Source organism: Rhizopus delemar, genomic scaffold, assembly GCF_000149305.1.
Source record: "Rhizopus delemar RA 99-880 supercont3.12 genomic scaffold, whole genome shotgun sequence".
NCBI classification, from domain to species: Eukaryota; Fungi; Mucoromycota; class Mucoromycetes; order Mucorales; family Rhizopodaceae; genus Rhizopus; species Rhizopus delemar.
Window position 1 is genome coordinate 330,949 of NW_027137838.1, and position 27,338 is coordinate 358,286.

Consider the following 27,338-nt stretch of genomic DNA (forward strand, 5'->3'; position numbering starts at 1 on the left):
CATCTGAGGTGAGTCTGACAATATATTCAAGTTATGTGGCCATAGCGGACTTCAGGGCCAACCTTTATCAGATACCAGAGCACAGATCAAAAACGTACATGTCGTTATAAGAAATATGTACTTTCACGTTTTTAATTACATACTGCTAGCTATACGTTATATCTCTTCATAACCGGTAGTGATCGTTCTACTAGCTCAACGCATTGGTCATCCTTACTACACAAAAAAAAAAGCCTCAAATAATGACGATAGACTCCTATACACTAATCCCGAATATCATATTTATTAATTAAATGTTGCTGTATTAAATTACAAGTCATTATTTTTTTTTTTTTACAATATATGCCGTAGTGGACTACATTTACGTAAGTTAATTTTTTACGCGTTTTCTGGGGTTAACGCAGCTTGACCAATTAAGTGAGTGCAAATTGATATTTAGAAAAGTACACACTTTACTTTTTTATTTGAAAATCGAGTCTATAATTACTGAAAAAAAAAAATAACTAATCTAATTAACTTTTTAAAGATAATGAGTACTGACGATATCCACATGAATGAGTTAGACATTAACGACAACTATGAAGGAGAAGTTACCCAGGAAATATATGTCAACTTGTACCAAATGAAGTTTGAAAGTTTAGATGTAGCTAATATTGCAACCGCTATGAATGTTGACGAAGAACTCTGTGAGGAACTGAAATTACCTGACTCATCTGATGACGAAGAAGAGAGTGAGAGTGAGAGTAAAAAGGAAACACCAAAAGAAAAACAGGAGCGCTTGAAAGCATTTGCCGAAGAAAACCTTGGCAAGCTCGAAGTTCCTGAAAAGGCCAAACGCAGTAATCGAAAGGTTACTAACAAACAAATCGAAGACTTTGTCTTGCTAATAGACGATGGCATAGCCATAGAAGATGCTGCTGCTACAACCGTAATTAAGCTTAGATCCGCTTGCAATTATCGAAAACTCCATGTAATGGACCCTAATAATGGGTACCATATCGAAATAAAAGAGGAAGAAAGGGGTCTTATTATAGTTAAAAGATGTACATTCTGATCTCATTATTAAGCACATTGATGTACACTCAACTACCAACTTAATGCAAATCAAGGACCTTCGAAAACTCATTGAAGATCGTGGATACAAATGTGTTTATTTACCACCATACTCTCCCTTTCTCAATCCAATCGAAGAGTTTTGGTCAAAGGTTAAATCTGGAATCAAAAGAAATCCATTGGATACTACTGATCGTTTGACTCCTCGTATAATGGATGCAGTAACCCACGTTACTCTTTAAGATTGTCGTGGTTGGATAAAGCACTCTGTAAGCTTTTTCCCTCGATGTATTGCTAAAGAAGAAATGCTTTAAGCTTTTCTCAATAAAAGGTGGGAAATCCAGTATGACTGGATAATATATATGTAAGTATTTTAATTTGAAGAGTTGACCAAAAGAAAAGAGAAAAAAAGATTAAAGTAATAGTTGTTTGGCTGGTTAAATAATAGAATAGAACTGCCAGGTGGTTTGGTTATTGATATCGTCACAAATTTAGTTTCACACATTTCAGCATCTTATCTCAATAATAGATCCTTAAATTGGATTGCCCTTCAAACATTTCTCGAATACGTTTACCGAATGCTGAGCAAATGCCCTAAGATGCTCGGAAGGAACAGCATTACATGCCTCGGCTATTCTTGTAGCTAAATCCTTGTCTTGAAATTGACTACGCTTGACCTTATTTTTAACTATAGACAAGAATTGCTCAATAGGATTAAGCTCGGGTGAGTAAGGAGGAAGATAAACGCACTTATATCCTCTCTCTGTTATCATATTATCAATTACATCGGCAGTATGAATGGGTGCATTATCCATTACTATGTAGTATCCTTTCATTTCCGGAATGGAATCCATTTCGTCCATAGTTTTTTGAATAAACTTCATATAATGGCCAGTGACAGTACCTTTGGAGGCAGGCTTTTTTGGTTTGGATGGCGCTTTTCTTTTGCGATTGCTAATATCAATCTTTAACTTTTTAAACGAGTGCTCTTGGGGATTCCGAAGCTCTATTGATACGGCATATTTTGCTGAAACTGCACCTAAAATTGTATGTCATTCTGCTTTATTACTAGGTGTGGTCACAATAGCTAGTGTACCCTTAGCAGACCATCCTCCTGGAGGTCTCATATTGATATCAAAACCTGATTCGTCTACAAAAATGCAGTTTTCAAGGTAATTCATATCTGTTTTGCTCCTTTCTTCAACCCACGCTATGCGTTTTGCAATTTTGGTTGAATCGTTTTGAGGAGCCGGATGACGGGTGATTTTTTTAAATGAAAGGTTGCATTCAGTTTTTAATAAGTTTCTGACACTTGTTTCCTTAAGCGTAAACCCCGCAAATTTTTCAGTAAGTGAAGTAACTGCATCTACGACTCGGGCTTGAGGGTTATCATCATAAAGGTTAACTAAATGAATTTTGTGCCTCTCTTCAAGCTGTCCTGTTGATCTATTAAATTTGTTGGTTTGCTTTTCGAAGATATTCCAGTCTTTGTCCTCTTTGAGTTTCTTAGCCCACTTCTATGCTGTCCTTTCTGTAATACCGCCAGCTAATCTACCAGATTTAGCAGCATTGAACAATTTTATCCTATTATAATAGACAAAAAGCAGTTTTTGTTCATTGGAGTAGCTTTTATATGGCTTAATTTGCTGCTTTGTTTTAACTGCAATTTCTTCCATTTCAACATCTAAGCCTTCATCAGTTGACTTTTGCTCTGAACCTTGCTTTTCGCAGTAGAGCCTAAGACGGGTTAGCGTTTCTAGATGATAGGGCTCTACTTCCTCTTCCCAATCCATTGCATCGCGCCCCCCTTCGTCAACAATTCTTCCCTGCCCATCCTCATAAAAAAAATATGTAGTCATTTAAAGCCGCCCTTTGAGATTTAAAAAACCACCCATTGAGACTTTTCAGAGGCCGCCTTTTTATTTAAAAAACCGCCCATTGGCGTTGCATTTATTGTATATTCAGCGTAGATAAGTACAAATGTAAAGGTGTGACGATCTATTTATATAATTTGTATAGTAGAACTCAAACCATAATGATCTGCATAAACATGATAAAAATGAGTCAAGAGGCTTTACGCTTTTTTTGTTTTAAAAAAAAATTACCTGATATTTGTGTAAATCCAGTCTGCTCTTTTTCTTCTTTTGTCATCTCTGCATTCTCTTTCACCCAAAACTTTTCTACTTGGGGCGAGAGAGGCTCCAGCACAGTTGTGTTTCTAGACACCCAAAAGATACGATCGATGCTTTGTACAGTCATCAATTGGTCCCAATTTGTCAAGACAGTCTCGGCCGGTACGAGTTCACCTAGGTCATTTGTAGTATAATCACCAAAGGTGACAGGATGATACCCGTAATGCTTGTAGACAATGTCCTCCAAATCATCAAAGTGAAGTGTCTTGACCATCTCCAAATATTCGGGTGAGCTCTCCTTGGAACGTTCAGTGATAGGTTTATTTTTATGAGTGGCCGCATCCACATTTAAATCGCCAGCGATTAAGATAGGATGATCATCTGTATTGGATGTGTCCTGAACAAAGGAACGCAAGAGGTTGAACTGAGAAAGCCGAGTAGCTGTGTCACCAGGGTTGATGATATTGTTGAGATCATAAGAGGCTTGAGTATGTGTTGTGTAGAGATGCATCTTGCGCTGAGAGTTCAACTCAATCAACGCATGGACAGCACCTTTGACTGAGAACCAATCTGCATGCTGTCCTCTCGGGTACTCTATTCGGTGAGATTCTCGAATGGGGAATCGAGACAAGAGTAAGAGACCGCCGTCGATACCCAGATTCCATGGATACTTGCGTGGGGACTCAACATGGTGATTGAAACCCATCTGTCGTGCAGTACGTATCAGTCGATCCTTTCGTCTGGATGCAAAAGCAAACGCTTCTTGGAACACAATCAGGTCATAGTGAGGCAGGATGTATTTTTCAATATAGGCCAGTCGATCATCCTTATAATCTGACCAGTTATTTCGAATCAGCGGTGGGCGCATAAAGATGTTGAGGGTCAAGAATCGTAGGCTGTGTTCGGCTATTTTATCCGGAACAGTGGGTTCAGGTAAAGGTGCAGGTGAGAAAAAGACAGAGCAAAAGAGAAGGAAACTAAACAGAATCAAAGCCGAGAAGGAAACGCAGAGTACCAGGATACGGTGATGGGCAATAAAAGGTGGTAATGTCCAGTTTGAAAAATGATCCTTTATCACATCATAATAGTATGACCAGCGAGAAATACCTCTATCTCTACTGCTTCTAGTTTGTTCTTCTTGTGAGGACACTGTCGGTAAATAAATTGCTTGATGTGTATCCAAGCGAGATATCCGACGTACCCAGTTGGGCAATCTGTCCAAGAAAGTCTTGGCTGGAGGATAAAATTCGTAAGGAGGTGGGGCAGATTGTGCATTAATAATACTAGACTCACATGAATTTTCTAAAGGTAGGCCGTTTCTAACGGTAGAGTTTCCTTCCTCTTCATTATCTGACTGAGTATTTCCTTCAATATTATCGTGATATGATTCACTTGGTATATTTAACTCTTCTTCATTCATACCCCTTGTAACTGAATCTTTATTCATTTCTTTTGCTTGTTAAAGAATAATGAAGAAAAGAAAGGGAAAATAAAGCAATGACGATTTAGGTTTTCAAATACTCACTTTTTTGGGTTAAAAGGATAAACATTACAACTCAGAAATAACAATTACAGCATAAGATTGGTTCGATATTTTAGTATTCCATATGCTGACAATGAAATGCAATAATTAACATCCATTCTTTATCGTTTGTATGGACAATGTTTCGAAAGCAAGCTTTTATATGGCAATAATTCATCAGTGGTATATTTGACATTATTTCAGGATTTTTCTCCTATGTTGGATTAGCATACGTATGCGCTTAGTATAAAATACTGAATTTTTAGTTGAATTACGATATTTTATGTTCTAATCATCAGAGACATTGCCAAAATATAATTGCTATATTTTTATAGGAAAGCTTTGAAAGAATACAGTATTTTTTTTTGTAAATAAATTATTTATTTTCATTTATAAAATATAATAGGAGTCGTAGCTGGCTGATGAGCCATCTGCAGAAAATACCACAATCTAGAAACTATCAATGCATTTATTACAGCAATTCTTTCTTTAATAGAAAGTCTTCGTCGAGAGCAGATAGCATGCTGATAGGGTATATGAAGTGCTAGTCTTAGTCATCAAGACATAAACAACATAAGAATAAAAGCGCTTACCACCGAAAAGTAAAGCAATCATCCATTACAGTCTAGTTCTGCTTCCTTTTCAGAAGAGAACGACGATAGTTTTGTTGACAGTGTGGAAGTGGCTGCTGTTTAGAAAGGCTTAATAAGGCCATTTCCGTAAATGAAAGAGTAGATAGTGAAAGAAGAGGTCCAGAGAGTGACGGAAGAGGTTCAGAGAGCGAGACAATAGGGGGGGGGTTTACGCATGTTGTTTTCAAACTAAAAGGAAAAAAAAAAAAAAAAAAAAACGATGAATAAACAAAGCAATACTTCCATTCACTCTTTTCAAATGTCTTTTTGTTTCTTGGAACACTACGCATACCCCTGTTTCATCCAACTTTTTCTTTTTACCTTATCAAGTCAATTATAATGCAAGGATTGATTTTTTTTTAACGTTTGCTTGAAGCAGCTTATGCAAAAGGAGGATAAGATATAAATGTAATTCTCACATTAAAGTTCAAAACTGCATCTGCCTCTTCTATATGCTTGGTGAAGAAGCAAAGAGATGGCTTTTTTTTTTTGAAGCTTTCTAGAAGAAACCAGCCCCTCCCCTTTTTTTTTACCAAGTTTCGCATGCCATGAAGTTTTTGATAAAACAATTCAAATAGAAAAAGAAACTTGAAGTAGGATTTACCTTTTCAAGTTTTTGAACATTTATCATACATTTCTTTTTAGTTTGATATTAAACAAAAAAAAAGCTTTATGTAGTGTACTTCATATCTCTTTCTATTCTTTAATATTGTCTTAGTGTTCTTCTTTCTCAGCCCTTTTTCAGTTTCAACGTTAACATCGTTGATATTGTTGGCACAAGATGAAGTGTTAGACTTTACTTGTATAGATAAATCATGCTTTATTGTCCCACAGAAAAACAGAACAAAGTAAAATGATACAGACTAGTAAACTTCGGCTATATCATGATTAATGTGATAGATCAAAAGGCTATTGTAAAAGAGGATGACAAGATGTTTCTAATCAGCTCTCCTTTAGTCTCTTGTAACGATATATCGCCATTTGTGTTCATTAAAAATCCGTGACTACACAGGAGAAGGAGCGTGTTAAACACCTTAAAGTCATAATTGCAGACGTAGTCATAAACATCAACATGGGCATTTTTGACAACATCGATGAAATGGTCTTTGATCTCCGGTTCCAAATCCTTTCTTCTAATTTGGTTCGTATGAGCTATAAAGGTTCTAGTGGATTCTAGATTTCGCTGAGAAGCAGATGTCTCTTTCGGATGAGAAGGTGTAGCAGGTTCAGGGAAATTAGACATAGCACGAACAGAGGATTCAGGCGTAGCAGAAGCAGAGAATTTAGGCGAAGCAGACTTAGGGAGATTGTGAACAGTAGATTGACCTTGGACTTGACTTAGTGTAATATCAAACATTTCATTGACACGATCAACCCAGTACTGATAATCTTTTTTTTTTTATTTTTCCTAAAATCATCTTCGGTCTTGCGTTAAATCACTTGTTCAAACCGCAAAGTCTCAGTAAAAATCCTGTAGTTATTTTTTTTTAGTCATAGACGGACTACTAGGTATGATATGAGTAAACCATTGCATTATAAAATTTATAAAAATGGGACATTATTTTTTGTAAATAGTGTATAAAAGTGAATTAATAACAAAAATAGAAAGAAATAAATGCGTGCGCCAGCATCTTTGGCTGGTTACAAGGCGGTAAACTAGGATTCTATCCAAGACATCCTATCTGGATGCTCACAAAACATGTAATAAAATGACTCGATATGCATCATCGCTTACAAATGCCAAAAACAGTTCAAGGTCCTCTTTCGTTCCTTCTTAACAAATTACCAAATAGAACACCATGTTCCTCTCATTCTGCCCCTTCATGCTTTTTCCGATGGCCTACCATCTTCGCTATACTTTATGAACTTGGCTACTTGTTCCATGATAAGGACCAGCCTTTACCGCCATTCCAACCAGGGCAAAGATTCCTCGGTTGGCTATCCTCCTCCTTTCACCAGTAATACTCACTCGTTTCCTTCTTTCTTCATCCCTTATCTTTTTCACCCTTGATCTCCAAAGGTGTTTTTAGCTTCATTTATTTTTTTTGGCCTGGCCAGGGTGAAAACAATGCAATATTAGACATCATATGCTCAAATTGGTTATTAATTTTTAAAAATTTATGAGCACGGCCAAATACCATCATCACGGGCCGGTTTCTAAATTACCCGTGCCGTTGTGGTACCCAGATAATGGTTTAGGAAATATAGACTTGCAATGACTCTTTTAACAAGAATATTTTATTATCTTTGGATGCCATAATGATAGTAACTCTAAAATACAAATGCTTGAAAGGATTTCTATATTTCCTGAAATTTTCCGGCCGTACTGACTTTTATTAAGTTTTATTTTACATTTATGGTTCACGGAATTTTTGAAGCCTTTTATTATTGCGGTAAAATGGTAGCTTAAATCCAATTGGCCAATTTAAATATTTAATTATTAAAAATAGTCTGTCCAAAAGCAAACTGGTAAAGGATGCCTGTAAAGATGGAGTATCATTTGTCCGACATCCGATATCCAAGTAATATAAATACTCTTGTCTCTTTCTCCTGTTCCTTTGACGTAAAAAGAAGAACTATATAACAAAATGACTAATAGCGAACGCGTATTTATTGTTGGTGGTACTGGTAACATTGGCTCTCGTGCTGTCCGTAACTTGATCGCCAAAAATATTCCCGTCACACTTTATGCTCGTAGCCCTGAAAAGGTCAATGCTCTCTTTTCTGGTCATGAACTTGTGAAGACACTTCAAGGTGATTACGATGACCTTTCTCCATTGAAAGAAGGATTAAAGGGTCATACAAGATTGTTCTTACTTATCAACGACTATGTCAAGTTTTCCCAGCTGAAGGAAACGATCGCAACTTATGCTTATGAGGCTGGTGTCAAGCAAATTGTTGATATCTCGAGCCTTAGTGTCAGTTTTCCCTGGCGCTCAAACTTGAATGGCAACATGCATCGATCAGGAGAGGAAGCTATATTGAATATTCCTAATCGTGGTTATGTTGTTACTTTGCGTCCTGGTCGATTTATGTCAAACTTGACGGCTTTTGAATTTCCCCATAATGATGTCGTAGCTAGTTCAACAGATCCCGATGTACCTGAAGGATGGATCTCCCCTAATGATATCGGTGATGTGGCTGCTATTATTTTGACTGAAGATATCGAAAAACACAAGGATGCTGTCTATGAACTCAACGGGGATGTTGTCACACCAGCCCAGCGCACAGATATTTTATCTCGTGCCGTCGGTCGTCCATTCACCTACAAGAAGATATCTGCAGTTGAAAAATACAAGATTAACTTAGACCATATGCCTCATCATATGGCCTTTGCTATCAGTACTTCTCTAGCTACTATCAATGCTCTAATTCCTAATGTTACAAATGGTATGGAAATCTTATTGGAAAGAAAGCCAGAGACATTAGAACAATATATTTTTAATAATAAGGACCATTTTAAATAATTAAACAAATAAAAACCTTGTGGTGCTTTGCTATGCTTTGATTCAAGTGTTTGGAACTTTTGTCTTTATTCGGTAGTGTTCGTAACACGAATAATTTTTACACTGAGCATTGCTTTTTGAAGTATGTACAATTGTCTTTTCCTTTTTCTTATCCAACGCCTGTCTTTATACATAATAGCATACATCAACGTACTTCCAATATCAATATACCAATCGATCTATTCAATGGTGCCAATTGAATGAATATTTTATATGCTTGGATTATAAAACATGGGTGTACAAATTGGGTTGAGGTTACTCAGATGAAAAAGATCTGATAAAAATGTGCGTGATGTCACCTATAGGTTATCGCGCTTTCTCAAATTATAATAAAAAAATCAGATAAAATTTTTTCACTTTTTTTTTTTATTTGCTCAGGTCCCCCAAGTTTATCAGATTTTTTTCATACGCTATTTTTTTCAATGGACACAGCGAGATTACTTGAGGAATGGTTAAGTTCAAACGATAAAATAGAAATTGAGCCTTCTTTTTTGGCTTACATGTTACTTTGTAAGATGACTTGATTAAGAAACTTAGGTTAATAATCTATATTTTTTGACATAGATTGCACAAAGAATGAAATGGGTCTTTATGACATTATCAACTGTTTAGACTCTTTTTGGGGAACAGAGAATGTAATTTGCAGAAAAAAATGTAAGAAATTGTTTTATTAGCAGTGACTATAAAAAAAAAGAAAAACTAAACTATTTTGACAGGTATAAAGCTACTGGCCGAGATAGTTACACCAAGCCAATCATCATTAAATTCATCTGCAGGTAAAAAATGCAATTGAATATAGAGAGATTATTAATGCTATTTTATTAGTCAATGCAATAACCACATCCCTTTGTAAAGACAAATTCAAAGAACCTTCTTTACTTTCGTATTTCATTGATATCATGTCTACTGTAATGCACGCTGAAACTATTGATTTAACCAGCGTGATACAGCTTTGCAACATGTAAATAAAAGAAAAAAAAAATAGCGGACAGAGTATCAGATTAACTAATTGCTCTTTTTTTTTTCTCTAGACTATTTACTGAGATTACAGTTGACAAGCTATCCCAGCAAAGTCGGTATAAAGTATTACTAGCATTAGGAAAAGCTATTGAAAAATATGCTTCAGGTAATCATTAAAAAAAAGCATCTTTAATTTTTATTGATATGCCTTATTTAGAGTTGCAAAGATCCAAGATTAATTTCATTGAAGGCTTCATCCACTGTATGGATGGTGAAAAGGATCCACGTAATTTGATGGTTGCTTTTGCATTGGTTCGAGCCATCATTGACAAATTTGACATCTCGCGTCACGTTGAAGATTTATTTGATATCGTCTTTTGCTATTTTCCTATTCATTTCATAGCACCTACCAATACGGATGCACTCGAAATAACCACAGAGGATTTAAAAAGGAGCCTTCGACAATGTTTGGCTGCTACACCTTACTTTGCTTATTACTCTACTCCTTTGTTGATCGAAAAGCTACTGACAACGACCGGAAGTGCAAAGAGAGATACTATGGAAACTATCAGCTTATGTGCACCTGCTTACGGTGCACATGCTATTTTACCTCACACTCTAGATCTATTTGATGCTCTTACAAAAGAAGTAAAGTTTGGGTGGAGAAAGAGAGTGTTTGACTGATTTCTCTCATTAGGTTTATACAGGCACAGATTCAGGTATGGTAGAGATCGCATTAGACACGATTCATCATGTGGTGGCCACATTAGGAACAGGCATCAGTATTGCTAATATTCGTGATCCTGTTGAAAAGTCAATTGATACCCTATTGGCTCAATGTATAGAAAAATTAAAGGAACCAGAATTAAAGAATGCTCGATCAGCAGCCTTTATTCTCAGAGCAGTGGCTTCTGCCTCCGATCCTGCCTGTACCTCTGTAACACATGCGGTCTTACCAATCATTTATCAACAATATAAGCCTACAGATTCATCTCTTCGACAAAAGTCCATTTTGGATATCTTGATAGAGATATTGATTGCTAGTAAAAAGCTGTATGGATCGGTAGAGGACGTTGGTTATGGTAAAAATAAGAGTGCATGTGTTTTACGCACCAAATGATGATTGATTGTGTTTGTAGATCGTGATTTCCAAACTCCCTTATTGATGTATAAGCAGCAAGTATTACAAATGTTTGTGCTGTCTTTGATTGATTCGGATTCAACCTTGCGTCAAACTAGTCTCAAAGGAATCCATGAAATGGTTTTGATGAAGCAGTTCTTAAACAGAGAAGAGGTAAAGGACAGTATAAATGCTGAAGGTATTTTTACTTATCTTCTTATTCAAGGTCAATGTCACTGTCAGTCATTTAACGCGTCAACTTGAAGGAGAAGACAAGCAGATACGGTTAGAAATGATATTCAAATGATGACTTGTTTTATTCTAATTGCTTGTAATAGTGATCTATCATTACGCATTTTAGGTGTTACCGCCAAGTTACATCCTGAATCTATTGAACAATACACAATCCCAGTGCTTTTAAAAGAACTTGCTGATGAAGAGCATAGCTTGGGAAAGTATCAAGACGTATTAGAAGCCATTCAATCCTTGGGAGTGCACGTCAATTTATTCAAGATCATCACTGATCCCCTACTGAAAAAACTAGATTTCGCCTGCAGCCATGAAGGTTTGTTTCTCTTTGTTTCTGCTACATATACAATAACACATTTAATTTATAGTAAAAGGTAATCCAACTTACTGTCATGAGTTGGCAGCATGTATATTAGCTATTTATAGAGCAACCTGTAAAGAGACGGTACAGATTGGATATACAACATTATTGCCATTTATTATGAAAGGATGCATCACTAGTGTTTTACAACCCAAATGGGTCTTAGATCAGCAGTTGGTTGAAACCTTTGCCATAATATTGGCCATCACAACTCGTTTACTGCCCATAAGGTAAGAACAGAGATATAATACTGTTTTATGTCAGTCTGACCTGTTTATTTAGTGAACAAAAGACGCTTGTGGATAATGCTTGCAAGCTATTTATTTTGGGAGAATATGAAAATCAAAACTATGAACAACTTATGCTATCATCAAAGGTATACAAGCAAAGAACAAGAAAAGAAATTCACTGCATTTAATCATTCATATCATTACTCTTATAGAAAAACGATTACTCGATCATACTGCTATTTACCGCTATTATTGGAAATTGCAACAAGAAGGTTGAAAGAGATGAAAGCATACTTTTTTTTTTTTATTTTTCTAATGTCATTTTTTATAGATACAACTTCCTTTGCCAAATACAACAGAGTTTTTAGACTGTCTTTTTCGAATTGCCCTTGAATGTGATACATCAAACGTCACTTTATCAAAAACTATTGCTATTATTATCAACAAGTGGATGAATGGTAAATAATATATTGAATATGTATGCTTACTTACATGATCTAGATCAAATATCTGAATTTGTCTATAAAACAACTCAGAATGACCTATTACCTATACTCAAAGAAGAAAATAATGTACATAAAAGAAAACTATGCTTAAATATATTTATATGGGTAACTATACCACTTTTTGCTTCTAAGAATAGCACTAACACTTTTATAGCTGACAAAAGCACTCGTGATGCGAGGTCATTCATTTGGTTTCGAACTGCTGGACAGTATAATAATTCAACAGTGTGGTTCCCCGGATTTGGGCGAAGATGCAGCTGCCAGCTTCACAATTATTTTACAAGATGATGATTTTATACTAAGTAAATCAGCACATGCTAATGTATCTGTAAGTATTGATGATAGTAACCTGTATTTTGTCTTCTAATTTTTCCTTATAGATTTTGTATAAACAAAGAGTATTTAACCATTGCTTTCAAACATTAATACGAAAATCAGAATCGATTGATCTGCAGTATTCAGGTATAAACGGAAAAAAAAGAGGGGGCGTGTACAGGGGAAGACGGCAAAATGGATGAAGTGTTTTTTTTGAACGATGCATCTAATGGAATCCAAAGTAAATTATTTATTAGCTCTTTTATACTTGTTACAAAAAGTACCATTTCAAGTCATGATGAATGAACTACCCAAGGTATATATCTTTAAACTTCAAAAAAGAAATATATATTCACTTGTTCACCAGCTCATGATGCCGATCATTTTGTCTCTGTCGTCTCACAACATGAATCTTATTACTCTGACATTAAAAGTCACGCAAGATATGATACCAAACGCCCAAGCAACCATTGTACAACATCTTGGGTCTTTTATTCATGCTCTCTTAAGATTGACACGCTTTCCTGCCATACATGTCAGACTTCTTGCACTGGACGGACTTTCTGAGCTAGCTCAAAAAGGTAAATCAGAGGTGCTCTCTCCGTTTCGACCTTCGGTTGTCAAAGAGCTGGTTGGTGCCTTGGATGACAAAAAACGAGTCGTGCGTAAGCATGCAGTTGATTGCAGAGAAAGATGGTATAAAAAAAAGTTTGTTTGTGGATTCTGTATTGATTTGAATATGATAAATATAGGTTTGCTATTAAAAAATGAAAGATAATTTCATTCTATAACAAACTTGAGAGGGGAAAGAGGGAGAGAAGCAGAGAGAGAAAATAGGTTTAATAGATGATATATTATAATATGCATTTATGTTTATGTAAAAATGAAATTTCCTTAACTTTAATAAAAAGGACTATGCAATTTAAGTAGTAAATATTTGTATAATGTGCATTGTGGGAAATCACCTCCCACTTTTTATCAGTTGACACTCTTTTCACTCATATGTCCATACATTTTATCCCTCTCACAGTGTTTCTTTGTATGTAAGGGGATGATCTAACAATGGTGATCTACTAAAGGCTATTTTTTCAGTACAAAACATATAAAATAAAGTAGTAATGTTTTTCTTTTTTCTTTTTTTTTCAACATTAAAATGAAATGTTTCTTTGCTCTGTGGTGCTTATTCTTTACATCAGTACTTATGATACCAATGAAGATACCCTCACAAGCAAATATGGATACAAACACAAATGATGACTATGATTTATATGTTAATGTGATTGAGTACTACCAAAACATGATGGACGTCGTTATTTCCTCCGAAAGCGAAGACCTTTTAATCAACTTAATTCATATGCCAAAACTATCACTTCACAGAGCCCTAAAGATACAAGGCAATGCGTTAGGTATTCATGATCTTAGCTGTACGTATAAAGGTTGTCTATAAAAATATACTTACGAACGCACTCTAGACCGACAGATTACCAAGATGCCAATGATTATTGGAAAACAGATTCATGACATGAATGCCGAATTATATCAATCTGTTGAATCCTTGGTTAATTCCCACTGGCAAGCCATGACTCATAAAAACGGCAAAGTATCCCTCACTGAGCTCAATAGTCTGTTGGCACAGGACGTTATAGAAAAGATTGATGAATACAATTTTTTGCATAAAATCAAGCGAGATATTCTTGCTGTTCCTTCTGGGTCGTTTTGGAATAATCATTGGCTATTTCAATGGTTTTCGAATCGAGTGGTGTTCATTGAAGAAGATGCTATCGAATTGGATTTTTTGAGACAGCATCTGTCAAATATTAAGACAGGATTATTGTTGGAATTTCAGGTACAATTCATGGACTTTTATTCGAGAATGAAAGACGATGCTTTTGATCAAATAATGAATGACGACTTTTATTAGAAAGGAGTTCAACCCTAAACATTGTATATAGAATCCACTCATGTATTTTGCCCATCCTATGTATTAAAATAAAACGAGATTAAAAAGTAACCAGACTTACATGTAAGAACATGAAAAGAAATTCATGATGTCATCATTGTTTCTCAATATCTACTAATAAATATAGGCAAGCCATCCTTTTTATGTGAAAGAAGCGAATAAATCTAGGATATTACCTCCTTTGTCATTGAAACTGTCGCTTGAACCCCGCCATTGCACAGAGCAATAAAAAATATAGCAATGCTTTATATTTATATTATTAATATGAATGCCAATATCTTCTCTTAATGGCTCTGAAGTATGTATTTGAATTCATCTTTTTCACTTGCAGAAGTCGAATGCCATTTACTTTTGACTATTTTATTGAAAAAACTACATATTAAAAAAAAACAAAATCTCTTGTTGGGCCATAAGCCAACTTTGGCATCATTTCATTTCATGTTCTCCACAGTCTATACTCCTAAAACATTGTTACCCAAACTAATATTTCAAAAAGAAGGAGAGCGTTAGTTCATTTTAAATGTATAATATGAATAAGCTATCTCTTCTCAACTTTTATGTGTGGTGTTGTTAACACGAAAAATACTAGTTAATTTGAACACAGCTGGTCTAGTTTTCTTGTATAAGAAAAAAAAGAAAACAATGGGATGTATCCTATTGACAGCACTGTTAAATTATATTTTATAAATAGCAAAAATTGAAGAAAAAAAAAAAAAAAAAAAAAAAAAAAAAACTTGATATCATCTAAGTTTGCCATAATTGCTCTTGAATATTTTCACTCAATAAAGTATAATACAATATGGATCAAGCACATGGCCATTCAAATCTTTTGTAATTTGAATGAAAAGGAGGAAAAAGATGATTAGTGGCGTTAGATTACATGAACAGAGCGTATATAAAAGGTAAAAAAGAACCTGCACACTACAGGAGTAAGCTAATATAATATTACTACCTTTTATATGAAAAACATAAACGCTTTAAAGTAAAAGGAAATTGAACACAAGAATTAGAGTACAAGAAATAGGAAAATAGAGTGATTATTATCATACTTTATTCATTTTAGAATGTTTGATTTCATATACGCAATCACATACGAATCTGAGTAGAAATACTTGCAGTATGCAGGATACAATTGAATGGGAACATTAGCATACTTCATGGACTATCTTACTATTTCCTTACATCTTTTATTGTCAAATCACTGTATTATCATAAAAAAAAAAGACTAGTTTTTATAAAAGATCTAAATAGATAAGGAGAGAAGAAATAAGTAGACAGCTAAAGTGAAATGATATTTAGACAGTATATATAATAAAAACGTCTCTATTTATCACCAATTCACCCTTTTAGCGTCCTTAACTCAATGTATGCATCAAAGAAGAAAGCACGTAAAACCTTGTCAAAAACTAATTTTTCTTTTTCTTGTTTTTTCCCCCCTTGTTTCTCCTACTCACCACCATCTATTTCTCCTCCACCTTTTTTAATTAGAAATATACATCTCCTCTTCTTCTTTCTCCTAACACGTATCTTTATTCTTTTCTTCTTTTACCCATTCACTTGTTCTTTCTTTCTCTATTTCACTCATTTACTCATAATTAATATATAAACATTATTTAATAATCTTAATAAAAACAAATATGCAAGCTATCGTGTCAGAACCTTATCATCATATACCTTCCAACGTACACAGTCGTCGTACTTCAGCAGCAACAAGTACCCGATCTGCTAGATCCATGAAAGACAGAAGACGTAGCTCTGGAGCACTTTCGAGTCATTCTCAACAACAAAAACCAAGAAAATACATTGGTGATTATATCGTAGGCAAGACTTTGGGCAAAGGTGCCTCAGGTACAAAATGAAAAAGATAGATGAGAGCATGGCTCGTGGCATACTAAAGTTCACTAGGTCGAGTCAAACTGGGCGTTCACAGGCTGACTGGAGAACAGATTGCGATTAAGATCATCAGTAAATCCCACTTGGCAGCCAATCCAGCGATTGAAAAGGCTGTAAGAAGAGAGATTGCTATCATGAAGTTAATTCACCATCCGAATGTTATGTCACTCATCGATGTTATCGATGACCCAGCTTCTCCTGACTTGTAAGTCATTCCCCTTTTTTTAACAACTCCCTATTTTTAAACCTCTTTTTTTTTCTTTCTCTCCTTGACTAGGTATCTTTTGCTGGAATATGTTGAAGGTGGAGAATTATTCGAATATCTGGTGAGTAAAGGTCGATTGGACGAAGAAGAAGCAAGACGTCACTTTCAGCAAATCATTTTAGGTTTAGACTATTGTCATCATCATTTGATTTGGTAAAGACCGCAGGAAGCCCTTCCTCCCTTACATCTGTATATTAACATAAAGTAGCCACAGGGATTTGAAACCAGAGAATTTATTGTTGGATTCAAATCATAATATCAAAATTGCTGATTTCGGTATGGCTTCACTTCAACCCCTTGGTTCTTTATTAGAAACCAGTTGTGGTTCTCCTCATTATGCAAGCCCAGAGATTGTTGCTGTAAATAAACAATGCAAGCGAGTACATAAATGTTCTTATACTTTACACTAGGGTATGGCTTATCATGGCTCTTCTTGTGATATCTGGTCTTGTGGTGTTATCTTATTTGCCCTATTAACAGGCCATTTACCCTTTGATGATGAAAACATTCGACAGTTGTTAAGAAAAGTCAAGTCTGGTAAATATGTGATGCCTGAGAACATTTCAAGATCTGCTCAAGATTTAATTCGTCGTATTCTGGTAGTCGACCCATCCAAACGATTAACTGTAATCATAAAGATATCTTTCTTATTGCTTAAAACTTACCTTTGTCGTTAGATGAAACAAATCATGGATCACCCTTGGTTTAAAGAAACAGAACCATCCAATCTACATACATTGCCCATACCACCCACAGATATTGGTCAACCCGTCTCACATCCTTCTGAAATTGATGATAGATTATTAGAAACAATCAAGTTCTTATGGGGAGAATCGGATAACCAAGTGATTGTGAATGCGCTTTTACAAAAAGAGTATGTTTAAATGTCCTTTATTATTTTTACTTATTTATTCCTATAGGCACAATATGCAAAAAGTGGTTTATGTATTACTTCAACAGCATGCTGAAAAGTACTGGCAATCAGACCATGATGATGAAGCAGATGAAGAAGTAATAGGTAATACTTAATTGTTAAAGGAAAGGAGAGAAAGCAAAAGCTCATTTGCTTCTATTAGATATACCATTCAATCCTCGACAATATAAAACACTAGATCACCGTTCAGAAAGGGACAGACGCTGCTTTTCAGTCGCACCAAAATCTGTAGCTCCTTGGGTTCCAGAAGAAACAGAGACCCTGCGTCGAAAGTCTGCGGCAGATCAAGGAACAGAAAAGATGAAGAAAAGTGAAACGTTTTATTCAAAATTCGTAAAGAAAGCTCTGAGTCCTCGCAGGTCAAGTAAAGATGTATCAAAGTAAGTCAATTTGATATTTTTGAAATTTTTTTTATATTAAATAATGTATGTTATGATGCAGGGTAGCAGCAGATTCAACTCCTACTTCAAATAAACCAATGACACTTGTGGGAACACTAAGACGAAAAACCTTATTTGGTAGCAGCAATAATAAGCCCACAATAACAGCAGAACCTGCAGAAGAAGACATTAAAAAGAATCAAGCAAATGAAACTAGAAAATCAGCTACCTTAAACGCCAAGGGACTCTCTCTTCGTCTTCCCAAGGGAGCCACTGTAAATTCTAAAAAGTTTGGTTTCACCTTGGGCTCAAAGCAACCTGTCAGAAAGCAATTGGACCTGTCAATCTTTAATGAACCAGTACCTTTAGCACCACCTGCACTCTCAGACGGAAGCACGTTGAGTAGCAGCAGCAGTAGTTGTACCTCAAGTTCCAGTTCATTTCGTACGACAGCAAATGAATCCAAAGCCAAGCCAAATAGAAGAAGTAGTCAAGCTTCTATGGACCCAAGAACACATCGACCAACAACACCTAGTTTACTTTCTAATAGCTCTACTATTACTGCCACCAACAGCTCACCTACAGAGGCACCCAAGCCCTCTTGGCTTCAGCAACTCTTCTTTTTTAAACAGCCTAAAGTATGCTCCTTTATCATTTTACAGCACAAATAGCACAAGTATTTTCCGTACCTTACATAGATTAATGAACAAGGTTTGTTTCCGTTTTATTTAAATGCACAGTTGACTGAGAAAACAAATAGACAACAGAGACAAGATTTTATGAAAAATGTGACAGGAATGGTACAATACGTTATAAGGCTGAGATCAAGACAAAGCCAAGTCAAGGTAAGTCGATATACACAATTTGACAAAAGCTGTCTCTAAGATGCTCTATGAAAGGAAAAGCAAGACAAGTGAAGTGTAAAGTAGAATTGATCATGTCAGAATCTGATTGTATCGTACAATTCACGCAGCAGCAAGGTGATGGTGTCCTCTTGAATACAACTATTCACCAAATTCTGGGGGCTATATTAAAGGAATTCCCCTGTCCTGATTTGCCTTCTTCATCAGGTACTTTAGTTGAGGAGCAGGATGAGTGATATCGTATAGTAATAAATCAATGTAATGTTTCCTTTTTAATATGATCTGATGATGGTTGGGTACGGAGAGTAGACTAATATTCAAATGAATTCTATAAGGCATGACACCCTCCACCTTGTACATGAACTGAGATATAAACATGTATTAATAAGGGAGATAGAAAAGATAATAAATCAAGGCTTTCGCACCTAGCAGTAGGAATACAGTAGACATGGTTTGCTTTTAACCAAAACTTTTTCTTGTCTACTTTTTTTTTTTTTTTTTTTTTTTTTTGAGCGTATAGTACCTAAAGAGGAACAAAACAAAAATTTCTCTTTAGTTATTCTCAACTTTTTGAGATTTCATGTATACTAAGAAAAAAATGTTTAACCTGCTTCAGGATTTAAAAAAAATGAAACAAGTTTATTTATATGAAGAAAATAAAATGGGAAACTCTGTGATCTATTGTCCGGAAAATGTCATTCTACAATACCCTATTGAGTACTTTGTGCTTTTTATTTTTTTGTATTTTGTAAATATATCAACTTCCTTGAGCAATGTCAAAGTCTTAAACTGTATGAGGAAGCTTCTGACTAAAATAGAAAGGAATTAAAATACTTTACTGACATATACAGCTGTTCGTTGTAATAGAGAAAAAGAGCAGCTAATGATATAACTGAAATCAGTGCGCTTTAAAAGTGATGTCTTTAGCTTATATTCCAATGGATGGCAAAGTAGTTTAGCTTAAATACCAAGTCATTAATTATTACTACAATCAAAAAGAAGTCATGTGTTTATTCATGTCAATAAGCATTTATTTAAAAAAGAAAAAAGTACTTTTCTTAGTTCTCAAAACTCTTTCTTTTTTACAAATCAAGTTTTGATTAACAGAGTCAACCACGAGAAGGTAAAAGTACGTCTGACCCCAAAATCGAAAGATGATAGCAAAAAGTATCCAAGCGTCAACAAGATACCTGAAGCTGACCAGCCTTAAGAGGAGGTACGATACGCACGAACGGATCTTCTGATTCCTCCCCTTGATGAATCAAGTTCTATCCCTAAAACTTATCCATCTTGAGGGATTGCATTTGGGCCTAGTTACTTTTAAGCGAGTGGAAGAAAGGGGGAGGATCCAGCCCATCCACAGTCTAACCACTCAAGCCAAGTTGACAATAGCAAAATAGTGATGAACCCAAACACGACCCTTTTGCAGTCCGCACCAGTCGTCACCTAGTAAACAACGATTGTGATGGTCTGTCAGGTTACCAGGAATAGATTTTTGTTTCATATTCCCACACAAAAATGTCAGCATTTTGTTTGTAACCGCGTTACTGTAGGATTGGAGGGCAAGAAATAACCTGTTTGTTACAACCACGCTGCTGGATAACGTCGATAAGCTAAATCAAACCCCCACGCTGAAATATGAGCATGATACACGCCTACAATTAGAACAACGCGTCCTGGCAGTATGGGTAGTTTATCCAGAGACAAATACCACAGATCGTGACAAAGCAGACCAACCAAGTAAAAGAAGAGCAGTTTCTAACAAAAACAGTAGAGAAGAAAAAAAGAAAATTTGCTTCCTAATAAGGCAATTTCAAAGCCAAAATCTTCTTCACTTCTACAATCTGGAAAAACTTGGGCTCGAATACTTCGAGGCACTGTGAAAACTTCAAGTACAGCTTCTAGCTCTACTATCGCTCTTACCAACGTCGATCGGAATGCTGATGTCAATACTTACCCTGCCTCGCATTTAAGTCATTTTGCAAGTTACAGTGAGCGACCTTTTTTGAAAGGGACTGTGCCTGACTCCGTTCTCATTGACATTACTCGTGGGTCAAACCGAATTTCTTGGAAGAGCTTGCGTCGACATGTGATAACCCTACTGATATATGGCATGTTGTAAAAGTAATTCGTCGTGATTCTTCTAAGCTTTTCGCTGAATTGGTCGTGTCTTCATCTTTTGAGGAAAAACTTTGCACAATCGGAGTTAAACCACCTTCCTTTGAGAAGCCTTTTGTTGCATATCCATCTTTAGCGTTGGACGCTGATATCCTGAGAATCTCTTTTGAGAATTTGCCATCTCATTATGGTCGTGGTGATAAAAGGCTACAGGATCTACATAATGATATGCGTTCCAATCTTTCATCTTTCGGTACGATTATCGATTGTGGTAAAGTCTGTGGCTTAGCCGGCTTGTACTCTGGTCAAGGCTATGCTGTTTTGGAAGTTCACAAACAAGGGCCACATCGTTCCAATTTGATGCATGTTGTGCCTTGGAAATTCACTCCTGTGTCAAGAAATTCTGACGAGACTCGTCTTCAACCAAGTGAGGTCGAAGTCTTTGCTACATAGAACTCGATGGCCCCCTACTGCAGATATTGTCATGGAAACGATCATGCGATAATTGATTGTACAAAGAGGCTTGCCAATATTTCATGTTACAATTGTCATGCTTTTGGGCATAAAGCTAAAGTATGTCCATGCAGGAACGATCCTTCACCTCAAGTTACAGCCAACAAAAAGGCCCGTAAGACTCCAGTACCTTCATCAGCAACAGCTGCACCTTCATCTACAGCAAACCCTGAGATTATAGAATCTACCGAAAAGGGTCAGTTAGTTGCTGTGAATCTCGAAAATATTGAGAAATATTCTCCTGAGACATCTGTTTCTTCGACAACTCCACCAAGTACCATATTGGCTGTCAATGGATCCAATACCTCTAAATATGCGCCAAAGGGTAAAATAATCACATGATCCCAAACTGCTTCTGGTGCGGCTCCTGGAATTGTTGAGCAGAAGAAACCCTCAAAGCCCATCGTTTGTCCACATTGTGGTTTAGAAGGACATGTACGTACCACTTCTAAGGCTTGTTTGAAGTATAAAGATAAGATCTTAACGACCCCACACACTGTGGATTATGTGCCAAATGTGGATGGCATAGACACAGACATGGAAGAACACGAAGATGAATCTAATGATATGCAGCAACCTCCAAACCTTATGCAGGATGATATAGGCGCGATGCCAACTATACTCTAAAATTATTATCATGAATTTAGAAACACGTACTGCTCATTCATATCACGATCGTGTAAATACTATTACACACACATCAAACCTGGTTACCTCTTCTCTTATTACATTAGCTACTCTTAATTGTCGCAGTTTGCGTAAATCAACGGATCCTACGTCTGGTTCTCATTTTATCCGCTACTTACGTGAACAGTCTATCGATTTACTGGCATTGCAGGAAACTCGTGCCAATACGCCTCAATTGCAGGATCTCTTCCACACACATTTTCAAGCTTATGATAGTATTTGGTCTCCCCATTGTGGACTAATTTGTTTATCCCATGACTTATCCTTCCCCAAAACTGTCCTCAGTATTTGCGGGCGTGTTATCACAACAACCGTTTCTCATAAGGCTCATTGTTTTACTCCCATTACGATCACTGTTTTATACGCTCCCGCTTCTCGACGTGACAGATACGAATTTCTAACTCGTATGATGCAATTCGACTGTTCTCTTCTCTTTCCGATGAGTCCATCTCGACACGTTCTACTCGGTGACTTTAATTATACCTATGCAACACACTTGTCCAAACGCTCTCGTCGTCCTCAAGCTCCTACTGCATGGTTAAATTATATTGCATCTCATTTTGTCGATGGAGTCACTCCACCTGGTCACTCTTCTCAATCCACATTCCTTCGTGGTACCCAATAATCCTGCATTGACTATATCTTCCTTTCAAAAGACTTAGTCTGTACTCGTACTCTAGGTCAGGTTCATTATATTCAACCGTCCTGGACAAATCACTTGTTGCTTTCGTTGAGACTTCCCCTCCTCTCTGACTCTGCTCCTAACAGCACTGCACAGGTTGGGAAAGGCTTATGGCGAGCTCAGCCTAAGCTGGCTTCGGACCCCTCATTTCGCTCTCTTCTGGCCTCCGCTATTGACAACACTGTTGATACCCTTGATCCCTCGCTCCCTGTCAATCTCAAATGGGAAGAGCTCAAGTCAACCTTACAGCGTGTGGCAAAACACTCAGCCCGTAAGAAGGCCTTCTCATTGTCTCAAGGCGAACGACTTCTTCAGAAAAAACGCTCTGGCTTGATAGCTAAAATGTCTCAGAACCCTGATTGTACCAATGTTGTCCAACCTCAGTTAAGTATCGTCGAGTCACAATTGGCCGAAATCCAACAATATCATGTAGACAACTTAGCACTTCGGACGGGTATACGATAGCGTGAGCTTGGAGAGTTGTCACCTGGCTATCTCAAAAGAACTGTGGCTACTCGCTCATCTCGTCATTTGATTCCGCCTTTAAGACATCCTGTAAATCACACTATTAGTTCTACCAGAGATGAAATGCTTGATTCCGCCGCCAACTTCTACTCTCAATTATATTTTTCAGATCCAATTGACAACACGGCCATGGATAACTTTCTGGATTCCTTGCCTGAAGATTTGCACTTATCTGAGATTGATCGTCAGCTCATAACTAGTCCAATTACATATGATGAACTGCTTGAGGAGGTGTCGAGATGTCCTCAGAGAAGTAGCCCTGGCGTGGATGGACTTCCTTATGAACTCCTGAATCTTCTTTTTCGACATCCTGCCTGTCGTGAAATTGTCTTGGCTGTTTATAATAACGCCTTAACTGTTGGTATCTTCCCGCCTTCTTGGCAAGAAACATGTGTATCTCTGCTCCCCAAGAAAGGTGATTTGTCTGATCTGAAGAATTGGAGACCAATATCTCTTATCAACGCCGATGTCAAGGCGTTTACGCGTATTCTTAATGCTCGCATTATTAATATAGCAAAGTCGTTGATCACACCATTCCAAACTGGGTTTGTTCATGGACGTTTTATCGCTGACAATGGGCTCCTCATGAAACTGGTTATGGATCATGCCAGAAACTCGCACTCTCAGTCTATTGGTCTCATGCTTGATCAGGAAAAAGCTTGCGATAAGATCCATCCCGAATATTTGCACAAAGTCCTTTTGCGCTTTGGTTTTTCTCCTATAGTGGTGCACAGTTTGTCAAATATGTTTTTTGGTACTCAACTGCGTCTAAATGTGAACGGTTTCTTATCACCATCCGTTCCTCAACTACGTGGTTTGCAACAGGGCGATCCCATATCACCTGTACTTTTCAACCTTGCTTTCGAACCGCTGCTCCGGCGAATTATTCGTGACCTTGCCTTTTGTGGTTTTGCCTTACCAAGGTCCTCGTTATCTCACCCTTTGGATCTCAATTTGCAGCCGATCAAATTACTGGCATATGCTGATGACATGGTCTGCTTGCTTCACGACCCAAACGACCTGAACGTTCTACATTCACATCTTGAGGTATATTCTCGCGCTTCCAATGCCCAGATCAACTTTCATAAAACTTTAGCTGTCTCATTATCTGGTGCATGTATATCTTCTTCGGCTACTTGGAGATCTTCCTTAATTACTCATCGTATTACACATTGGCACGATCGCTCGTCCACTTTGCCTGCCACGTATCTTGGCTATCCTTTGTGTAGTTCCATCTCACAACGCAATGAACATCTCTCTCAATTACTTGGTCAAATCAAAACAGCTGGTCAGTTACATTCACAGAGATCACTTTCAGTACGTGGACGAGTCACAGTTTTGAATACCTTAGTCTTATCGAAGCTTTGGCACGTTCTCTGCCTTATATATGTCCCATCCAGTTTCATCAGCAAACTTAAAGGAATAATGTTCTCCTTTTTGACTTTTCGTATGTTCCCCAAGATCAGCCTTTCTACAATGTGTTTGCCTCGCTCTTCAGGTGGCCTTGGTGTACTTGATCCTGGTATTCAACAACACGCTCTCCAACTACGATGGCTCATTCCACTTTTAAGCGGTGCCCCTATAGGCCCACCTGCGACATTTTGGACTTCGCCGATGATTTGTAATTCTCTAGTCTTGCCTCGACTAGCTGACTGTCTCCTTCATCATCTACAGTCGGATACCACTTCCTCAGTGTTTACTTGGCCCCTGGCTGATTATCGACTTTCCTTTGTCTTTCGTGATCTGCGACCACCCTCTGTGCGCTCATCAAGCAGTCCCTTTCATTTATTCTTCCAAGCTATTGATCGACTACCTCATAATTTCTATTCGGTAATAGTGAACGCAAATACCTGCCTTCAATTACCAATATCTGGGGTATTACGTGCTCCTTCGGTTCCACCACTGAGACGCTCACTATCTCAGCTGCATCTGTCCGTCGTCTACCTCGTTGACCCTACTACCAATCGTCTTCGTGCCCGCACAAATTCCGAACTCCAAGTGCACCCTTATCTCGCCCGTCATTTTCTCCGGATGGTACGACATAATTCAATTTTGCTTTCTCCCTTTCTTGTTCGTCCATTTATTCCAGCATGTTATGCCCATTTAGGTCCTAATCCCTTCAAACCGGATCTCACTCATGGTATTGATGCCGCTCCTTTTATCTCGGCTCTGGGTTTATTAGCTGACGCCTCTTCAAGCCCTATGTCGTCAAAGCAGTTCCGCCGTCTTTGTCTTCAGGATTTGACTTCATCAACTTACACATCTCCTCTGACAGCATTAGCATGGAAAAAATTTTGGGTCTACCCTGTCTCTCATGCCTGTCGTAATGTTTGGTATCGCCTTTTACACCGCAAGATCCCTCATCGCTCCCTGTTGAATCGATTGATACCATCTTATTTTCCTTTTGATACATGTTCCGTTTGTGCTACTGGATCGGATACTTTAGAACATTTCCTCTATGACTGCCCAAAAAATGCTCGTTTGGCAAACTGTTTGGGATGAGTATTTTCGTCTCTGCCTCTGACGACAACCCACTACAGAAAGCCCTTTTCCATCTAGAATTTCCTCCGCCTATCTGTTGCCCTTTGCCTGTCTCTCCAGCTATAGTGGTTGGGTATACATTACTGACTGTATGGCGTGCTACCTGGCAGCTGATTTTCAACAATCAACCTTTTGCTCCGTCTATTGTCATTCAAAGCGCCCGCAGGCTCATCCGACAGGCTTACCGAGAAGAACTCTTTCTTCAAGGTTGCGCTCACCGTGCCTTACCTCTTTTCTCATTGAATTAGTCTAGATCACTATTGACAGCTTTTCTTACCCATTCATATCTCAACCAATCCAACAACAACAACAACAACAACAAAAAAAAAAATTATATTTATATATTATTGCATATACTTTTAACATTGAAAAACCCAAAACAATTATCGTGACTTGATTATATCGTCACATCAATAAACTTGAGCTTTGCCTCCATAAAAAAAAAGTGTGTGGGTATTTATTTCTGAACATATGTGATGAATGATATTAAAAGTTCTAGCTTAGGATAGCTATGCAACAAAGCTCTTTTTTGTATTCACATGTTGTAATTGAGCTTTGGTTAATCGCTAACTATTTCAACAATCTAATTAAAAGCGCTTATGATGCAACAAAATGATCCATTAAGAAAAATACAAACATGACTATAATTAAGGTACCGCACAGGCACTGAGTAGTCAGGATAAATCATGCACTTGGACATCATAGTAAAATACATGCGACAATACATGCGTGTGTATTAAGGAGCATCAGAATATCATTCATACCACGTCAACTTTACATATTGAAAAACATGAAAATATTTTGGATGAATTATATTGGTTTACACTCGAAATCGACATGTAATAAACCAACGCCACACTAATTTATGTTTCTAAAGACTAGCATAATAAGAATATAGTAAAACTATTACTTAATTCATACAAATGGATACAGTTTTAACAATAAAGAATATCTTTATTCATTTTACTTCATCAGATGGAGTCTGATTGATTTATACTAGTCTACTTTTATTTTTTTCATTTTGTTTATCCTGTGTTGAGTATAAAGCCCTCTTGAAATAGATCCTGCTTAACTATTTAATAAAATATTTGAAATCTCAAGGTAAATAGTAGATGAAAATCAATTAGTCCCATTGTAAAATAGTAATTTCATAAATTTATCATATAAATGTAAGAAACACAACACTCTAGCTTGCTAGCTCAGTGTCTCATCCAATCAAAAATTTAGCGCTATATGATATGTTATAGAATTGCTAAAGACATTAATTTTCATCATCCAAGAATATTGCTGTCATTCGATGTCTTGAATTCAATATACTAAACCGTAAGGCATGACGAAGATCAAGTTAAAAGGCTGTTTCAGTATTATGCCTACATAAAAACTATAAAGAG

At 36.8% G+C, this 27,338-nt stretch overlaps 11 protein-coding genes across 11 annotated transcripts; 7 read left to right on the forward strand and 4 right to left on the reverse strand.

Moving 5' to 3' along the window:
- Positions 1–529: 529 nt before the first annotated feature.
- RO3G_13418 (uncharacterized protein) lies at positions 530–1,054 on the forward strand (the record flags this gene model as incomplete). Its single annotated transcript, XM_067668002.1, has 1 exon — positions 530–1,054. One exon carries the CDS (start codon positions 530–532, stop codon positions 1,052–1,054), a length of 525 nt encoding a protein of 174 aa, XP_067524103.1.
- Positions 1,055–1,586: 532 nt separating this feature from the next.
- On the reverse strand, positions 1,587–2,180 carry RO3G_13419 (uncharacterized protein; the record flags this gene model as incomplete). Its single annotated transcript, XM_067668003.1, has 2 exons — positions 1,587–2,059; positions 2,123–2,180. 2 exons carry the CDS (start codon positions 2,178–2,180, stop codon positions 1,587–1,589), a joined length of 531 nt encoding a protein of 176 aa, XP_067524104.1.
- A 752-nt stretch (positions 2,181–2,932) lies between these two features.
- On the reverse strand, positions 2,933–4,632 carry RO3G_13420 (uncharacterized protein; the record flags this gene model as incomplete). The annotated part of the gene is made up of 2 exons (XM_067668004.1): positions 2,933–3,051; positions 3,159–4,632. 2 exons carry the CDS (start codon positions 4,630–4,632, stop codon positions 2,933–2,935), a joined length of 1,593 nt encoding a protein of 530 aa, XP_067524105.1.
- A 1,608-nt stretch (positions 4,633–6,240) lies between these two features.
- On the reverse strand, positions 6,241–6,696 carry RO3G_13421 (uncharacterized protein; the record flags this gene model as incomplete). The annotated part of the gene is made up of 1 exon (XM_067668005.1): positions 6,241–6,696. One exon carries the CDS (start codon positions 6,694–6,696, stop codon positions 6,241–6,243), a length of 456 nt encoding a protein of 151 aa, XP_067524106.1.
- Positions 6,697–7,737: 1,041 nt separating this feature from the next.
- Positions 7,738–8,806, forward strand: RO3G_13422 (uncharacterized protein; the record flags this gene model as incomplete). The annotated part of the gene is made up of 3 exons (XM_067668006.1): positions 7,738–7,740; positions 7,790–7,821; positions 7,939–8,806. 3 exons carry the CDS (start codon positions 7,738–7,740, stop codon positions 8,804–8,806), a joined length of 903 nt encoding a protein of 300 aa, XP_067524107.1.
- Positions 8,807–9,267: 461 nt separating this feature from the next.
- RO3G_13423 (uncharacterized protein) lies at positions 9,268–12,231 on the forward strand (the record flags this gene model as incomplete). Its single annotated transcript, XM_067668007.1, has 12 exons — positions 9,268–9,355; positions 9,410–9,499; positions 9,562–9,621; positions 9,671–9,806; positions 9,877–9,971; positions 10,023–10,453; positions 10,503–10,887; positions 10,945–11,124; positions 11,287–11,490; positions 11,543–11,765; positions 11,818–11,911; positions 12,097–12,231. The coding sequence occupies 12 exons, from the start codon at positions 9,268–9,270 to the stop codon at positions 12,229–12,231; spliced, it is 2,121 nt and encodes a 706-aa protein (XP_067524108.1).
- A 1,589-nt stretch (positions 12,232–13,820) lies between these two features.
- RO3G_13424 (uncharacterized protein) lies at positions 13,821–14,507 on the forward strand (the record flags this gene model as incomplete). The annotated part of the gene is made up of 2 exons (XM_067668008.1): positions 13,821–14,010; positions 14,059–14,507. The coding sequence occupies 2 exons, from the start codon at positions 13,821–13,823 to the stop codon at positions 14,505–14,507; spliced, it is 639 nt and encodes a 212-aa protein (XP_067524109.1).
- Positions 14,508–16,183: 1,676 nt separating this feature from the next.
- Positions 16,184–19,117, forward strand: RO3G_13425 (uncharacterized protein; the record flags this gene model as incomplete). Its single annotated transcript, XM_067668009.1, has 11 exons — positions 16,184–16,394; positions 16,452–16,644; positions 16,717–16,857; positions 16,913–17,063; positions 17,115–17,330; positions 17,382–17,578; positions 17,625–17,722; positions 17,781–18,018; positions 18,080–18,656; positions 18,836–18,863; positions 18,918–19,117. The coding sequence occupies 11 exons, from the start codon at positions 16,184–16,186 to the stop codon at positions 19,115–19,117; spliced, it is 2,250 nt and encodes a 749-aa protein (XP_067524110.1).
- Positions 19,118–20,253: 1,136 nt separating this feature from the next.
- RO3G_13426 (uncharacterized protein) lies at positions 20,254–20,409 on the reverse strand (the record flags this gene model as incomplete). Its single annotated transcript, XM_067668010.1, has 1 exon — positions 20,254–20,409. The coding sequence occupies one exon, from the start codon at positions 20,407–20,409 to the stop codon at positions 20,254–20,256; it is 156 nt and encodes a 51-aa protein (XP_067524111.1).
- A 1,049-nt stretch (positions 20,410–21,458) lies between these two features.
- RO3G_13427 (uncharacterized protein) lies at positions 21,459–22,139 on the forward strand (the record flags this gene model as incomplete). Its single annotated transcript, XM_067668011.1, has 2 exons — positions 21,459–21,837; positions 21,940–22,139. 2 exons carry the CDS (start codon positions 21,459–21,461, stop codon positions 22,137–22,139), a joined length of 579 nt encoding a protein of 192 aa, XP_067524112.1.
- A 499-nt stretch (positions 22,140–22,638) lies between these two features.
- On the forward strand, positions 22,639–25,908 carry RO3G_13428 (uncharacterized protein; the record flags this gene model as incomplete). The annotated part of the gene is made up of 3 exons (XM_067668012.1): positions 22,639–22,813; positions 22,856–23,335; positions 23,516–25,908. 3 exons carry the CDS (start codon positions 22,639–22,641, stop codon positions 25,906–25,908), a joined length of 3,048 nt encoding a protein of 1,015 aa, XP_067524113.1.
- Between the last annotated feature and the right edge of the window lie 1,430 nt (positions 25,909–27,338).